This window comes from Petaurus breviceps, unplaced genomic scaffold (assembly GCF_028583685.1).
Source record: "Petaurus breviceps papuanus isolate PSGF00001 unplaced genomic scaffold, PetGlider_PUasm1.0 90825, whole genome shotgun sequence".
NCBI classification, from domain to species: Eukaryota; Metazoa; Chordata; class Mammalia; order Diprotodontia; family Petauridae; genus Petaurus; species Petaurus breviceps.
Genome location: NW_027187353.1, coordinates 15686473 through 15704274, shown reverse-complemented (window position 1 = coordinate 15704274; position 17802 = coordinate 15686473). Strand labels below are relative to the sequence as shown.

Sequence of the window (17802 nt, the reverse complement as noted above, 5' to 3'; positions counted from 1 at the left end):
TCTCTTCTTTCTGCTCATTTTGCTCTCCATTGTGGAAACCTTTCTGTGCTTTTTTTTTTAATTTTTGGAGGGCTATTGGGGTTAAGTGACTTGCCCCAAGTCACACAGCTAGTAAGTGTGTCAAGTGTCTGAGGCCGCTTCCTGTGCTTTTCTAAGATCATCAAGCTCATTGTTTCTTATAGAACAGCACTATTCCATCACAAGCATAGACCACAACTTGTTCAGCCATTCCCCAAATGATGGGCATCCCCATAATTTCCAGGTCTTTGTCACCACAAAGAGAGCTGCTATAAACATTTTAGAACACATGGGTTCTTTGAACTTTTCCCTAATTATCTTTGGAAACAGACCAAGTAGTGGCATTGCTGGGTCATAGGGTGTAGGCAGTTTAATAATTCTTTTGGGCATCATTCCAGATTGCTCTACAAAATGGTTGGATCAGTTCACAATTTCACCAACAATGAATTAGTGTCCCAATTTTTCCACAGCCCCTCCAACATTTGTCACTCTCTTTTCTATCATTGTAGCCAATCTAGTGATATCCTTTTTTTAAAAATCAATATTTTATTTTTCCATTTGTATGTAAAAACAATTTTTAACAATCTTTTTTTCTTAATTCTGAGATCCAAATTATACATGTGCAACAAACTGATGTGCTCAAGCACAAATCTAACCCTGTCACACCCTGTTCAAGAAAGTTTCTGTGGTTCCCTCTTGACTCTAAGGTCAAACACAAACTCTTTGTTGGACTTTTAAGGCCCTTACCCATCTGGCTTCAGGCTATTTTCCAGGCTCATTTTCCATCCCCCTGTTCACACATTCCAGTTAAGCTTGGAATTAAACTTAATTCTACTTGCCATCTCCATCCATGACATTCCGGCCCCACCCCCACCCACCCCAGAACCTTTGTCCCACTCAGCTGGGATTCAAACCCGCGTCCTTCCCATGCTGCCATGCCGGTCTCATGCGATCCCAGGCCAAATCCCCTCTGGGGAGAGGCTGCTCCAGAGGGGGCTCAAGGAGCTGACATCCTCTTCCTGTGGCCTGGGGAGCAGAATCCCCAGTTCCTGTTGACAGATAAGTCTGAAAGGGCGCATCCAGGGACAGAGGTGGCCCTGAATAAACTGCCCCAAGCCCAGGGCTGCTCTCTTCCTCCCTGTCCCTAGGTCCCAACCCCCCAGACTGCCCCTCTGAGCCTCTTCACAGGAACTCCCCAGGCATTGTTAGGTGGCCTCTGACATTTCCAGGCGGCTGGGCCAGGACGGCCTCTTCCGCCCTTTGTTGCAAGAATTCAGGTTTTTTATTTTTTTTTCTTCAGAGGTTTAACTTGAAGGCTCTGGGAAGCCAGAGCCTGAAGGCAGGTGCCTCGCAGCAAGGAACCAGACGTGATGGGACCACTCCTCTTGTGGCTCTGGGGGCTCCTTGGGAGGGGAGCTCAGGCAGCCTTGCCTGCAGATCCCAGGCACCACCAGGGCTACTACCCACAGGGGGAATATATCACCAGCCCCTATCCTTCCAGGAGCCCCAGTCTTCCCAGGACTGGGGAGCAGGAGGCTGAGGTCCCCTCTCCCCTGCCTCTGAAACCCCCCCACCAGGCTGAGGATGGACCCAAGGATCCCTGGAGAAGGTAAGGTGGTTATCTCCTCTCTTCTGACCTGTCCCAGCCCTACTAGGGCAATTGGACTGTGGGATTCCTTGGGTGTCTGATCATCTGAATCTTAGGCTGGAAATTGGGTTGGGCTAAAAGGCCCCTGAGATCCCGTCCAAAACTGAGATTCTAAGAGCCAGGAAAATCAGTTTAGAATCTCTCATTTTGCCACTATGTGGCTATGGGAGGATCACTTAATCTCCGAAAATCAGTTTCTTCGTCTAGGAGATGGGCACACCTTTTGAGGATAAAAAAGGGACTTGTCAAGTAAAAGGTTTTTCAGAGCAAGAAATCTATCAAAACCAAGGATCATAGAGTTCAAGTTCACAAGAGATCTTGGAGGCCATTTATTTAGTCAAAGCTCTTCATTTTGCAAATGAGGAAACTGAGGCCCACAGACTTGCCCAAGGTCATAGGCTAATGCATGGCAGTCAGGATTGGAGCCCAGGTCCTTGGACTCTGAATCCAGAGTTTTTCCTGCTCTACGTTGCTCATCTGTTTTCTGGGAGTTTGGCCCCTGTCAGGGAGGAGGAGAGGCAGAGAAGTTGCCAGGGGTGTGCTCCCCTGGGGAGATAGGGTAGGTTCCGCGGTCAGCAAGCATTCTATTTATTGTCTGCTGTCTGTCAGGCATTGTGCTAAGTGCCAGGGATACAAAGACAAGCCAAAACAGCCCTTGATGGGAGGATTAGAAGGCTCCTGAGACCCCTCCCAACTCCACATCTTCATTCTTATGATGCCGGAGCTGCCTGTGAGTATGGGGTGCAGGGAAGACAACATAGTCATGGTGGAGGCCAAGAGAGCCCAGCTCCCCTGCTCCCCACCTGTTCTGAGCACTGTTTGGGGCTGGAATGGGCAAGAATGGAAACCTTCTATTAATAATCAAAGAGGAATGGTGGTTGTGACCTAGGTCAGCTCCTGACAGCTTGAGAGTATTTCCTTGAAGGAAATCAATTCTGAAAAGCCAGCTCAAGCCAAGAAGAGGGGGAGGGGCTAGGAAAGGGGTTTGGACTGATTGTGAACAGAGAGGCCTTTAGCTGCTGCTTTGCAAGATAGGGCCATTTGGGGCTGAGCTCCCACACTGTCTCAACTCGATCATCCAATTCAGTTCAGTCACCATTATTAAACACCTACTATGTGCAAGGCCTTGATCTGGGAACTAAGAATAAAAGGATTAAAAAAATCCCCAGTCCCTGCCCTCCAGCATCCTGCAGTCCAGTAGGGGAGATAAAACTTACATAAATAACTAAGCCAAAAGGCAGATATGATGAGGACAAGGGAGGAATCTACTGAAGGTTCTATAGGAAATTTGAGAAGGAGGGGTGGGGAAAGTTTCATGGAGGAGGCCCCTAGGATGGGCTTTTAAGGCTGGGAAGGCTTGGCACCTAGGGATGGGCAGGAAGAAATCAGAAAACCGTCCCCAGGGTAGCTTGTCTGGAACAGGGGACAAGAAGGGGAGTACCAGGGGATCTGGTTGGAAAGGTAGCCTTGAGGTTGACTGCAGGGGATGGAAAGGCCAGGCTCAGGGATGTGCATATTATCCCCTAGGAAATGGAGACTCACTCCAGGGAATGGGCCAATTTCCCTGCTGGATAAAGAATAGAAAGGGAGAAATAAGCATTCATTAAACATCCATTATTTGCCAAACACTTTACAAATTTGTTTTCTTTTAATCTTTAAAACATCTCTGAAGGGTAGGCTCTTTTATTATTCCCATTTTACAGTTGAAGAAACTGAGGCAGACAGCGGTTAGGTGAGTTGCCCAGGTTTGCACCGGTAGTAAGTGTCTGAGGCTGGGTTTGAACTCAGATCTTCCTGACTCTTCATCTGGGCACTTAGCTGCCTCTGGAGGCAGACTAGAGATTGGAAGGGGTTTGGAATACTTGTAAAACTCCCTAGTACATCAGTCTGTTTGGGTCACAAGGGCGACCACCAGGGTGCTGGGGCCAGGCATAAGAAGGCGGGATAGATGGGAGGGATAGTTGGGGGGCAGCATCTCTAGCTCAGTGCCCTGCAGTTAGGGGAGATCTGCTTTCCAGTCAGGAACTAGAGAGAGACTCATGGTAAATTTCCTCAGGCCTGAACCAAAAGCAAATCTGTGGCTAGAGACCAGACGTTGAGAGCTATCATGGGCTGATGAGGAAGGAGTCAGGTCAGTCCAAGTGACTGCCCTCAAGGGGCTGGGCTTCCCTGTAGGTATGGTAATTTTTTTTCTCCAGGGAAATCCCAATTTCAAGAAAATAAAATGCATTTTACAAAAGTCTTAGGTTTCAGGTTTGGAAATTATAATAGCATCATGGGATGTCAGAGATGAAAGGGATTCTAGAAGCCTAATGTATCCCGCACCCCAAAAAGAGACCTCACTACAAAACACCCAGCAAGTGATCCTCCAGCCTCGGCTGGAAGGCCTCCAGTGAGAGGAGGCCCACTCTTCCCAAGGAACGCCATTCCACTTTAGGGCAGCTCTAAACAAAGAAGCTTCTCCTGCCAACATTTCTTGAACCAAAATGTAAATCCTCACATTTCCTTCTAATTAAATTTTATCTTAGAGGAAGCATGATGAGAGGATAGAGAGATGACCTCAGAGCCCAAGAGACCTCAGTTCAAGGCCTGCCTCCCACATAGAATGGCTGTGTGACCTTGTACAAGTTGCTGGACCCTGTAGCACTCTGGGTAACTCTCCAAGTGACAGGGAAGATGTGTGCGAGAAGTTTTCCTGTATCTATAAAATCACAAGTCTAGATCTAGCCTTCTCCTCATTTTAGATTGTCATTTATCCAATTCAGCCCAATTGCTTTCACCTAGCAATAACATTCTGGATCCTGACATCCAGTGGGTTAGCTGTCCCTCTAAGCTTTGTGTCGTCTGTGGACTAAATGAGTGTGCCGATTGTGCCTTTGGTCAAGTGACTGATAAAAATGTTAGAGGCAGAGAGCCTAGCACAGATCCCCATGGCATTCCACTGGAGACTTCCTTGTAAGGAGACACTGAGCCATTGATAACCATTCTTTGAATCTAACCATTGAACCACCTCTGAATCTCTATTATTATATTATTATCTCAGTGGAATCTTTTGCTTTTTCCACAAGAATGAGCTACTCTGTGAAGTCTTGACAAACTCCATCCACAGCCTTCTCCTGAACTCCCAGCTTAATGACTTTGTCTACAAAAGGAAAGGAGGTGATTCTGGCATAACTGCTTTTTGGTGAGCCCATGCTCACCACCTTGCTTCTCTAGGTGGCAAAGTGGGTGTCTTGGCAGATTTGGAATCAGGAGGACCTGAGTTCAAATTCTGCCTCAGATACTTAGCTAGTTGTGTGACAATAGGCAAATCCCTTTATTTCTCTCACCCTCAGTTTCCTTACTTGTAAAATGGGGACAATAATCGCACTGACTTCACAAGGTTGTCATGGAGATCAAGTAAGATTACCGACACAGCGTGCTTTGCAAACCTCGGAGTGGACTGCAAATGTTAGGGAACATCACTATTATACCCTCGGCCATCTTGAACTTTCCAGCTAAGAGCCTCCTGAAGCCATTCTCTTCCCTTTGTAGTTTTAAACACAAGGAAGGACAATATTGAGCTTGCTCTGGTCCAGTAGAATCTCTCCTCTTTTCTATGTCACTGATGCTGGTTCGGCAATCACTCCTGCCTGCTCTTTCAGAAATTCACACAGGCCTAGTGACTTGGACTCATCCAGAGCAGCCAGGCCCCTCTGACCATGTCCTTACCTTACCTTACCATCATCCTGGACAGTGGCTTCCAAGCAGCCATTCCTTGGTGAGTTCCTGCCAACGCCAAAGTGATTCTACTGAGCAGAGAAAACAGACTCCCAAGAAGAACTAAGCAGTGCAATGAGAAAACTAAACTCATGATAAAAAGGCCCAATATAGAAGAAAGACTTCGTTGACATCACAGTGCTGCTGAAGGTCAGGCTTGTTTGATGAGCTAGGAGACAGATGTAAGACCGAGAGTCAGAAGGAGAGAGTGAGATGCCCTTGGAAGGGCATGCAGTGTCCATGCTGGGAAAGGGGTGGGAGGATGGCATCAGTCCTTGCTTGGGTGATGGAGCCTGGACTTCCTTCTTGGGGGTAGGAAGAAGAAGAAGAAGAAGAAGAAGAAGAAGAAGAAGAAGAAGAAGAAGGAGAAAGGAGGAGGAGGAGGAGGAGGAGAAAAGAAGAAGGAGCAGGAGGAGAAGGAGAAAGAGAAGTAACACATAATACTTTAAGATTTGCAAAGCACTTTACAAATGTTATCTCATTTGGGTCTCACAAGAAACTCGTGAGGTAGATCCATTTTACAGATAAGGAAACTGAGACTGAGAGGGATTCAATGACTTGTCCAGGGTCACACAGCTTGTAAATGTGCATGGTAGGACTTGAACTCAGCTTTTCCAGGGCCTGAGTCTCACACTCCATCCATCATACCACCTAGCTAAGAGCAGTGTGAGGGTGAAGACCTGTATCCAGTCACCAATCTGGCATTGGTTATTCAGAAAGATGACCACTAAAGGTCAAGTGCCATCTGCAGTTAGGACATTGCCCAAATGACCGCTGGATGTTGTAGTTGCAGGAAATAGCCCACTGTGGGCCCTGCCCTCCCACTGTAGAGAGCTAGTCAGTCAGTCAACAAGCACTTATTAAGCACTTCCTGAGTACCGGTCACTGTGCTTAGTTCGAGGGATACAAAGAAAGGAAGAAATTGTATCCCTGCTTTCTCCCGTTTTAGTGGGGGGACAACGTATAAATCACCATGTACAGATAAGACATAAGCAGAGCGAAGAGGGTAGCATGAATGGGGAAAACACTCCTGAAACAATCTCCCCACCAGAAAGGCAGGCCTGGTCAGCTCCTCCAAAGATTCTCAACCACTCTGAGGAACTTTGCAATTAGGTGACCCCTTCATCCTCAGACTCAAGCCCAAGAAGCCCATCACAGCTAAGGGCTAGAGAAGGCCAGTAAAGATCATTCTACCATTGCCTCCATCTCGGGTAAAGATGGGGCTGAAACACTGGGAAGTGTCAAAGGGTGGGGGAGAGGGGAGAAGAGGCTGGTGGAAAAGATAAGAGTTAGCCTCACTTCCTTCTCCTTAATTTAGCCCCTAGGGACCAGAAGGAGCTTTTCTCCTGGGCCATCCTCTGCTCCAAGGAAAGGTCCCCACGCTGAGGATAAATTGTGTGGGGCAATGAATTGCTCCGAAAATTCAGCTTGGCTATGGTCATTCACAGACTGACTAACTGCCCTCCAGAATTTGCCCACAGAACCATAAGCAATTTTGTTAAGCTTGTCCAAGGATTGTCCTTGGACACGTCACTAAGTTAACTGGAATTTCCTCTCTCCCACTCCCTTTGGGTGGAGAGAGAGGAAACCTGCAGTTACTTAAGTGATTTCATAAAACCTAAGCAAAAGTAATGAAGCCTACAAGCTTTCCAGAGACTCTCATTGACTTACAGGGAGCCTGGGGTTATAGAACAGGCGAGTGAGCTTAATCTGGTATGCCCCACTGGGCAAATCCAAAATCAGCATGGGGGTGCCCTGGGACGGCAGTCAACATTCTCTTGGAAGTATGAGCGCTGTCTATTCTGGCCTCAGTGAACATCTTTCTGGTGTAACAGGAAAAAAAAAAAAGGAATGTGGAATCACTTAACTACCTGGGCTCTCACTTACTACCTTGGGCAGGTCACTTAATATCCCTGGGCCTCAGTTTCCTCATCTGTAGAATGAAGGAGTTGGACTAGCTGACCTCAAATGTCCCTTCCAGCTTTAGATCTATGATCCTATGGGATCATGGACCAAGTTGGGCCTTGTGGACCATAGATAGATAGAATAAGTTAGAGGTGTTACTTACCACCTCTACCGTCCCTCCCAAACATATACACACACATAATATGGGACTAGATAATGTTCTTTTACACAAAATCTCATGACCTTACCCTGGTGAAGTATTTCTAAATGTCTCTGTAGCAAGGATGTGCTGAGTCTACAATTCCAGAGCCAGGTCAGCTACATCTGCCCCCTTGGGACTCTAGGGGTGCCCTAATGAGCACTGGGGTATTAATTCTCTCATGCCACAGGATCAAGCTCCCATATGATGGGTCCCCTCCACATACTTTTTTTTTTAAAGCAATCAGGGTTAAGTAACTTGCTCAAGGTTACACGGCCAGGTATTTCTGGGCGGGTGCTAAGTGTCTGAGCCCAGGATTCGATCCCCAGGTCATCCCAACACTGGAGCCAGTGTTCTTACTCACTGTGCTACCTGGCCACCCCACCTCCACATACTTTTAAAGGTCAGTGAACAGCCTCCCTGCTTCATTTAAACCCTTAATATCAAGGAGCTTTTTCAAAAGGACATTTACTTCAAAGACATAACAAAAACAAAAAAACAAAGACTTCCCCAAAAACTTTCTGGGACATACTCTCTCCTCTCCCACCTCAACCTCAAACATAGCTCAGCTTCTACATATCATTAGTGCCACCAAGTTCACGTCCAAATACAACATCAACACCAGACTAGTCCTGGTCTTAACTATTTCAAGGCTGGGACCTGGAGATCCCTCCTTTCTCCTTGATTCCAAGCAGGCTATAAAAACTACATGGTGGTTTGTTGGGACACTGCTTTTCCTCCACCTAAACAAAAAGAATAGGTGATAAGGCAGGAAAGAACCCAGGCCCAGATTCACAGGGTCAAAGAGGCCCAAAGCAGGACAAATTTGTTTCCTGCCAGACTCCATAGGTGAAATAATCAAGCAACCTTACCAGATGCTGAAGACCATGAGGCTGACTCAGGCCTTCTGAAGCTCTCTGTAGCTGCCCCAAAGGTATCCCCTTCTCCTTGTGGTCGGCCAACCTGAACCAGTTACAGAATATGCACGGCTGCTCTGAAGCCTCTCCACTCTCCTAGAAGCGGGTGCCCTAGCCTCTCCAGCATGGACAAGTGTCATCAGCCAAGGACACCTATGCATTCAAAGCTTTCACCTGTCCTGACACTCCCACACCCTTGTAAATCCTTCATCATCTCAATTCTTCAAGGATCCATGACCTCCTTGATGTGGAAACCCAATCCCCTGGTGCAGGTTGCAACTCTTCTAATCACCAGCCATGGTCTTCAAGAATATCACCCCACTGCTAACTGAGGGTTCAGGAAGTAGAGCCCCAAGCTTTTCAGGCTTACTGGGATCTGCCAGAGCTTGGGCTCTTCTGAAAAGCCTCAGGAACCTCCTGCCCTTGAGAGTAAAAGATTAGGTTTGGGTTGCTTTTGGCCTTTCCTTCCTCTGTTTGTTTCATGGAGAGCAGATATTTGAAAGGGCAGATGATGGATAAAAGTGTAATGTGTAGCCTGTTTATGTAGGATTTTTTGGAAACTATTTTAAGCTGGATGGAAAACTAGAATCATGGAATCACCAGGCTGCTATCTAACCCTTTCATTCTGTTTCAATACCTATTATTTCTTATTTCAAATACGTGATTATATTAGCTCTTTCCATATGAATGAATTCTCCCAATTGAAATAATTTAAAAAAAAACACTCTCTACCAGAGGGAAGAAGTATCAGCATCACCACCAAAATAAAGGTGGAAGGAAACATTTTTAAAACACCCACTATGTGCCAGGCTTTGTGCTAAATACCTTAAAATTTTATCTCATTTGATTTCCAACACTGAAAGGCAGATGCTATTATGATTCCCAATTTTCAGCTGAAGAAACTGAAACAGACAGCAGTTAAATGACTTGCTCAAGGTCACAAAGCTGGTAAGTGGCTGAGGTCAAATTTGAACTGGGATCTTCCTGGCTCCTAGGTGGTGCAATGAAGAGAACACTGGGGCCTGGAGTCAGGAAGACCTCAGATACTTCTTTAGCTGTGTGGCCCTGGGGTAGTAATTTACCCTGCTTGCCTCAGTTTCTTCATCTGTAAAATGAGATGGAGAAATAAATGGAAAACCTCTCCAGTATCTTTACCAAGAAAATCCCAAATGGGGGCGGCCAGGTAGCACAGCGAGTAAGAGCACCAGCTCCAGTGTTGGGATGACCTGGGGATCAAATCCTGGGCTCAGACACTTAGCACCCACCCAGAAACACCTGGCCATGTAACCTTGAGCAAGTTACTTATCCCCAATTGCTTTAAAAAATAAAAAAAAGAAATTAAAAAATAGAAAATCCCAAATAGGGTCAAGAAGAGTCAGACACGACTGAAACAAGCGTATAACTTCCTGGCTCTATATATTATATTACATTGTTATTTTATAACATAATATATTTATATATAATATACCAATATGTTATTTTGATATATAATATAATTTAATATAATGTAATATATGATATGACATGACATAATATAATGTAATGCAATATAATATATCAAATATATTTACAGAGTATATTATATTGTGTTATATTACATTATTATATAGTAATAATTACTATTTATATGATTCTCAGATCTGTAGAGGTTACCCTGTTCAATGATCATAATAACCTTGGGAAGCAGGTTCCCAGAACATCAGCTATACCTTTCTTAATGAAAGTCCAGCTCTGTGTTACCTGTCCCTGGTACTGGAAAAGTCTGGTGGGGCTAGAGTTGAAGTGCAGAGACAACTTCAGGGTTCCACCAATCTACTCCCTACCTTGGGCAATTCACTTCATGTGTCTGGGCCTTAGTTTCCTTCTTGGTAGAATCAGGGGGTTGTACCAGGTGACCTCTATGGTCCTTCCAGCTCTCCATCTATCATCCTGTGACTCACTCTGGTTGGCGTGAGAAAGGAAGGAAGCCGCCTCACTTCCGTCTGCTTTGATTGCTTCCTTGGCTTCCCTTAAAAGGTAAAAGGCAGGAATGTCATTCTTCCAAGCAGTCTGGGGCCATGACTGGCCAGAAGGGAAGAAGGCATGTGACCCCAGAGTAGCTCTGCCCACTGCACTCCTAGGTCTGCCCACTGCACTGAGGGGGCTGAGGGTCCTTGCATCAAGCATGCAAGCATCCCTCAGATACCTACCATGTGCCAAACACTATAGAGCTACAAAACAGCAAAAAAAAAACAGACCCTGCCTTCAGGGAGTTTATATTCCATGCAGTAAGGGGGAGTGGAGAATGGAAGAACACTGGAAAGAACATTGCAAGCCTTAAAGGCCTGGAAAGGTTGGCTTTCATTATTAAAGCATACACATTTTTCAAATGAGAAAATAGGGGCTCAGAGAGGGACATGACTCATCCAAGGCCACACAGCAAAGAAAAGGCAAAGCTGGCACTCAAACCTAGCTCTTCTGTGGAGTCCTCACCCTTGGTCCTTGACATACCATATCCTTACCCTGCAGTATTTGCTTGGAGCTCATTTAAGAGTGAGCTATTAGAGTTAGTCACACACTTGAAAGGGATCTCAGAAGCTTCTGTCCAACCCCTAACCCAACAAGAATCTTCTCTAGGCGCACAGGGTATCCTGAGTATTGGGCCTGCAAATAGAGGGGCCTTATTCAAATCTGATTTGAGACACTTACTAGCCGAGTGACCCAAGGCAAGTCCCTTAACCTGTCTGCCTCAGTTTCCTCATCTGTAAAATGGAAAAACAATAGCACCTACCTCCCAGGGTCAGGGTGAGAATAAAATGAGATCTTTATAAAGTGTTCTGTCTACCCTAAAGCACTGGGCAGATGCTATTGCTGTTGTTGTTGTCATGACAGAACCAACGTGTCATCTAGCTTGAGCTGGGAGACCTCCAGCAAAGGTGTGCACACCAGCCCCTGAAGCAGCCGGTCTACTTTTGGACAGCTGTAATTATTACTAAGTGTTCCCTTCAAGCCCCAATGTGCTCTCCTCTATTGCTCCTAGTTCTGAACTCTAGGATTGAGCAGAGGAAGGTTAATTTCAAATGGTCAAGGTCCCCCTAAGTCTCTGGTTCAAGCTAAGCGTCCCCAGACTCTTTCCATCTGGGTCTCAAGGCCTTTCATTGTCTTTTTTGGTCTCTTCTGGACGCTTAACAGCATGTTCATTTTCTGACTAAAAAGTGGTACGGAGAACATGACAGGTACTTCCAATGTGGTCAGACCCCAGCCGAACAAAGCCAGGGTCCCCACGGCCCTCCAGGCATCCCACTTAAATCAGCTGGCTTCTGGCTACTCTGCCCCTGTCACTGCTGGGATTGTCATCCACTGTGTCCGTGCTGTAGCATAAGAAATAAACAAAAGCTTTTTAAAGGAAGAGGATTAAACTCATCCAGCCCATCCCTAGAGAGGAAAACTGGGGAGCAGAGCGGGGAGGTCATAAGGAGGCATATCTCAGCTCAGTGCTGGGGAAACCTTCATCAGATCACAGGATTTGAATTGCACAGGCCCTTCAAGGTCATCCACTCCAGGCCTATCATTCTGAAGAAACTGAGGCTTTGAGAAGCCCAGACATTGCCCAAGGTCTCATGAGTAGTAACATCGGCATTACTGTTGAGGGCATCACCGGGCTCCTCATCCCAGGCTTGAACCTCTCGCACACCCCATATAATCCATCCAATTTCACCTTCACCTTCACCTTCGGAGCACATCTTATATGCTTCAACTTTGCCCTGATGCAGCCTCCCAGCTGGGTGCAGGCCCTTCTCATTCCAGGCATGAACAAATCCCACCCCACCCCAACTCCAATACATCCTCCATTCAGCTGTTAAAACAACCTCCCTAAAGGGCAGCTCTGACCAGGTGACTTCCTGTCACTTCTGGTATAAAAGATAAAATCCACTTTGTCATTCAAAGCCCTTCCCAACCTGGCCCCCTCCTGGCTTTCCCAGTCTCCTTACACTCTGCTCCCCTCCCCCATACACACTCCCCCCCCCTTTCCCTCTCTCCCTCTCTCTATCTATCTCTATCTGTGTGTGTGTCTCTCTCTGTCTCTGTCTATCTCTCTCTCAATTCTCTCCCTCTCCCTTTCTCCTGTCTCTGTCTCTGTCTCTCTGTCTCTCTGTCTCCCTCTCTCTCTGTCTCTCTGTCTCTGTCACTCTGTCTCTCTCCCTCTCCTGTCTCTTTCCCTCTCTCCTGTCTCTCTCTGTCTCTGTCTCTGTCTCTGTCTCTGTCTCTCTCTCTCTGTCTCTCTCTCTCTCTCTCTCTCTCTCTCTCGCTCTCTCTCTCTCTCTCTCTCTCTCTCTCTCTCTCTCTCTCTCTCTCTCTCTCTCTCTGCCTCTCTCTCCCTGTCCCTGTCTCTTGTCTGTCTCTCTCCCTCCATGTCTCCCTCTCTTTTTTCTCTCTGTCTCTCTATCTCTGTCTCTGTCTGTCTGTCTGTCTGTCTCTCTCTCTCTCTCTCATCTAGTGATGCTGGCTAGACTCTTATCTGCCCAGGCTCAGGCATTTTCTCTCCTTGTTCACCTCTCTCTCCAGCACCCATCAAGTCGCCGCTAAAATCTCGTCTCCTAGTATGAGCCATTGCCAATCCCCCTTAATTCTAGTGCCTTCCCTCTCCTGATTCTCTGCAGTTTGTCCTGTGGGGATTTTATTTGGACATGGTTGTTTACATGTTATCCCCCACTCACACCCATTAAATTGCTCGTCTCAGGAGCAGGGACTTGTTTTGTTTCCAGTGTTCAGCACGTAGTAGGTGCTTATTAAGTACTTGCTGAGGGACTAAGCTGGGTGCCTCTCCCCACTGCACACACTGCCCAACACACAGGTCTGTTCAGTGGCCCGGGCTGACCATCTCCTGTCTCTGGTGGTCCTCAGGCAGCACTGGATGGCCACCTGTCACATTGGGGCATTCTCCAGTTCTGGAACGTGCTTTATTGTGCATAGCAGGGGCTTTATTTTATTTCGTGCCATTCGTTCTGAAGCCAAGGCCATCCCCCTGACTCCCAGGGAAGAGGTGGGGGGCATCTGAGGATGACTCAGCAGTCTGAACACGGGGAGGGGGCGGAGCAAGGAGCTGAGCCCAGAAAAACTGGCCACTGTTCATTGGCCTCTGCCAGTGTGGTGCTATCCCAGCTCTGCCAATGAGCTGGGAACCCGAGGCCTGGAAACAGGAATGCATCTGGGACGTTGGCTCGAGCCGGGGGGAGCAGCTCCGGCAGGTGGAAGATGAGCTGGGGCCAGACACAGGTTCACTTCTCAGGGTCTCCGAGGCTGCCCTGCGGCTGCAGAGGGCACCAGGCAAGCCAGGCCCAGCCACTGCTTAGGATCCTAGGACTCAGGGCTAGGCTAAATGGAACTTCATAGCTCATCCAGCCCAATGCAGAGAGAAGGGAACTGAGGCCCAGAGAGAGAAGGGAACTTTTGTCAGGCCCAGGGCTAGTGTCAAAGATGAGGCTACCACCAGGAGGTGGGATGCAGTGAAGAGAGACCAGCATTTAGTGTATTTTCCTGGCTTTCCTCACTCTCTACCTTCTTCCCACCCTGGAGAGGCCTCCTTCCAGGGGCCTGCTCCCCTGATGGGCGAGTCCTTAGCCTGGACCACCCCAGCCAAGCTCCCTTCATTCCCAGCTGCACTCGTCAGGGCTTCTCCACCCCCTCAGCAGCATCCCTGGTCCCACCAAGGACTCTGCTCCCCACCCAGCTGCCTCCCCCATGAGAATGTCTGCTTGTATTGGTGTCCCCAGGGCTCAGCAGAGGGTCTGACAGTGAGAGCTTAATCAATGCCCCATTACCTATCTATATATCCATCATCTGCTTACCTACCTATCATCTCTCTGTCCATTCATCCATCTATTATCTATCTCAGGACTGAAATCAAGATTATCCAGCCAACCCCTTGTACAGATGAGAAAACTGAGGCCAGAGAGGGGCCATGACTCAGGCTTGGAAATTTCCTTTGGGAAAATTGACCAGGCTAGAGATGCCAGGTCAAAGGTGAGAAGGAGCCAGAGCCAAGAACCCTCCAAAGGGTAAAGGATGTGCCAGGATTAGGACAGGAGGCCAGAGAGTCATCAGTGATGGAGATGACTTTAATTCCTTGTAAGCAGGAAACCAAAGAGAAGGGACTTGAAAGGGGACACCTGTTGCACAGGGGAAGCTAGGTGCATAGGAAGCCATAATGCACAGAGCCAAGAAGACTCATAGTCCTGAGTTCAAATCTGGCCTCAGACCCTTACTAGCTATGTGACCCTGGGCAAGTCACTTCACCCTGTGTGCCTTCAGTTTCCTCATCTGTAAAATCACCTGGAGAAGGAAATGGCAAACCATTTCAGTATCTCTGCCAAGAAAACTCCACTGAACACTGGAACAATGGAATGCCACCCACCACAACCACACACTGCACGGCTGCAGGTCTGGGGATCCCACACACAGAGCAAAGGGTGTACATGGCCCTCTGGTCTGCACATCCAGCCATCACATCTCTCCTGAGCTCCAGGCCCACATCATCATGCACACCTCCACCTGATGGTCAAGGGGAATTTCAAAGGAAACATGGCAGTGCCATGATCTTCCCTCTGAAATCTGCCCTTCCTCCTAACTTTCCAGGACCTACTTAAGTCGCCCAAGTGACTCTGAGTATCCCAGGAGGGTTCAGCTTCCTACCCCACCGGCCCGGGGACAGGACAGTGCAGGCCAACCAACCCCACCAGAAGGAACAAGAACTTAGGAGGTATCTGAGCAAGGAAATGAGATACAATGGCAAGATGAAATGTAATTCCTGCCCTAAGATCACAGATCGAGGCCCAGGAGGGACTTCATTTTACAGATGAAGAAATTGAGGTCAAGAGAGGTTATGTGACTTACCCAAGGGCACACAAGTTCCAAGTATCAGAGCCAAGATATATTAATAATGATAATAATCACTAGCACTACTATATTGCTTTAAGGTTTGTAAAGTGCTTCACAAATATTATTTCATTTTGTCCTCATAACACACCTTGGAAGTAGTGGAAGTAGTTGCTATTATTATCACCATTTTTCATATATGAGGAAAGTGACGCAGACAGAAGTTAAGTGACTTACCCAGGGTCATACAGCTAGTAAGTACATAAGGCCAAATGACAGATAGACATACAGAAACAGAGAGAGGAGAGACAGACAGACAGAGACAGAGAGGAGAGAGACACAGTGAGGAAAGACAGGAGAGATGGGGGGGGAGAGAGAGAGAGAGAGAGAGAGAGAGAGAGAGAGAGAGAGAGAGAGAGAGAGAGAGAAACAGAGAGAGAAGGAAGGGAGAGAGAGAATAGAGCATTTATTAAGTTCTTACTATATTCCAGGCAATCTGCTAAGTGCTAGAGATACAAATACAAGAGCTAAGAGGCAGGTTACTTTCGCAAGGTGGTCTGTCCCCTCAAGTCATGTATATTCTAACAGGGTCAGATAATTCAAAAGGGGAGCTAGAAACCAGGGCATGGCACATGGTGATGTTTCAGTGGGGAATGAGATGGAGGCCTGGGCCCTAGCAAGATACGAGAGAAAAGCTAGGCCATCAGAGATAGTGGGCTCAGGGAAGCCTGAGTTTCTGATGGAGTAGAGATGGAAGGTCTCTTACACTGGGCAGTCACCTTAGGGATGCCCCTTCCTTCCCCCTCCCCCAATTCCACCACGCACATTTCTCAATATTCACTTGTTTGGGGACAAACATCCAATTTCAGATTCAGGGAGACTAGGGATGGTCGCTCTCCCTGTAGGATGTGAGAGCCTTTAAAAGCGTCACCAAAAAAAAAGGAAAAAAAAAAGCACATCACAAAAAAAAAATGTTTTTTTTCTTCTTTTTCTTTTTCCAATGGGGGTAGAGGGTAAAAAGGAGAGAAAATCTATTTCTGTCCATTTTTTTTAAACAGAGAGGTAGGGGGTGCCCCTGTGGAATGCCCTTCCAGAGGAGTTCAGGCATTAATAGTTTTCCTTAACTGTCTTACTTTATTACAAGAGATCTTTCACAAAGTGGGAATAATCTGTGTTTGTAATATAAAAAACAAAACAGACACTGAGAGCAAAAGCAAGCGATGCTGAAAGCCTCTCTATTCAGCCAAGCCGGAAAGTATTTTAGACTTTGGTGATGGTGTCATTGACATTCAAAGGCTGCGCTCTGGAGAATAATCACACAGTGCCAATAAGGAAGATTAAGAATTCATCAGACCTTCCTTTGGCTTTCCCTCCTTCCCCCAGGAGCTCTGAAGCTCGTTCAAACCAGATCCTGAATGTTCTTTGGGGGAGGGAGTTGGACGCCTCCATTTCACACACTTTGAAAGAAAGAGGAGAGATGATTTTCCCAAGGTCACCCAGAGTCAGGCATTGGGAAGAGAATCTAAGTCTCCTCCTACATGAGGTCTGCCCTCCATGGTCAGATTATGCGGGCATGGGGAGGGAGGCAAAGACTCTACAAGGGGAACCCAAAGTCATTCCTGGCCTCCCCAATTCAGCACTGAGTACATTAATCTAACACATCCACACCCAGATAGTATCCCAGCTCTGATTAGTAGTTAGCAAGCATTTATGAATCTCCTACTATGTGCCAAGAGCTCCTACTATGTGCTTATGATACCAAGACAAAAAATGAAACAGCGCCTGCCCTCAAGAGGGAACCCTGGATCTATGGAAGGGAGACAACATATATACATACACACGAACACATGCAATACATACATACATGGGCAGATCCACAGCATCCTTATCTTAGAGAGATATACGCAGTGGGGGGTATGTATGTGTGCATATGAATGTATATGTGTATATAGATATCCAAGGACTTCTCTCTGTCAGTCCTACTTTTCCCACCTAGAAAATGAGAATAAAAATATTTTCCCTACCGATCTCACAGGATTGTTGGGGAAATGAAGTGTCTGCAAACCTGAAGGCGCTAAAGAAATCTAGAGCAGCAAGCTAGCCTGTGATGGGGAGACTCACGTTCCTGCCACAGACGACTTGGTGGCTTGGTCGGGTCATCCGGGCAGCTCATTTAAAACTCCCTGGTTTTGTTTCTTTCCCTGTAAAGGGGAGATGATAGCAGCTCCTCCTCCTAGGGCTGTTTGTGAGGATCAAGGGGGATCATGTGTGGAAAGTGCTTTGCAAACCTTAAAGCCCACAGAAATGCCAGTTGTTGTTGTGATGATGATGGTGATGGTGGTGATGGCGATGATGACAATGGTAATGGTGATGGTGATGGTGATGATAGTGATGATGGTGATGGTGATGGTGATGATGGTGATGGTGGTGATGATGGTGATGATGGTGATGGTGGTGATGATGGTGATGGTGGTGGTGATGGTGATGGTGGTGGTGATGAT

The 17802-nt window shown here is 47.0% G+C and overlaps 1 protein-coding gene across 1 annotated transcript in view; it reads left to right on the top strand.

The window, feature by feature from the left end:
* The first annotated feature begins 1274 nt into the window (after positions 1-1274).
* The window catches only part of MMRN2 (multimerin 2), a 45459-nt gene continuing 28931 nt past the window's right edge, over positions 1275-17802 (top strand). Inside the window, exon 1 of the mRNA XM_069071375.1 lies at positions 1275-1627. Within this exon, the coding sequence (XP_068927476.1) occupies positions 1389-1627 (239 nt within the window). The 5' untranslated portion in view covers positions 1275-1388. The remainder of the gene's footprint in view (positions 1628-17802) is intronic.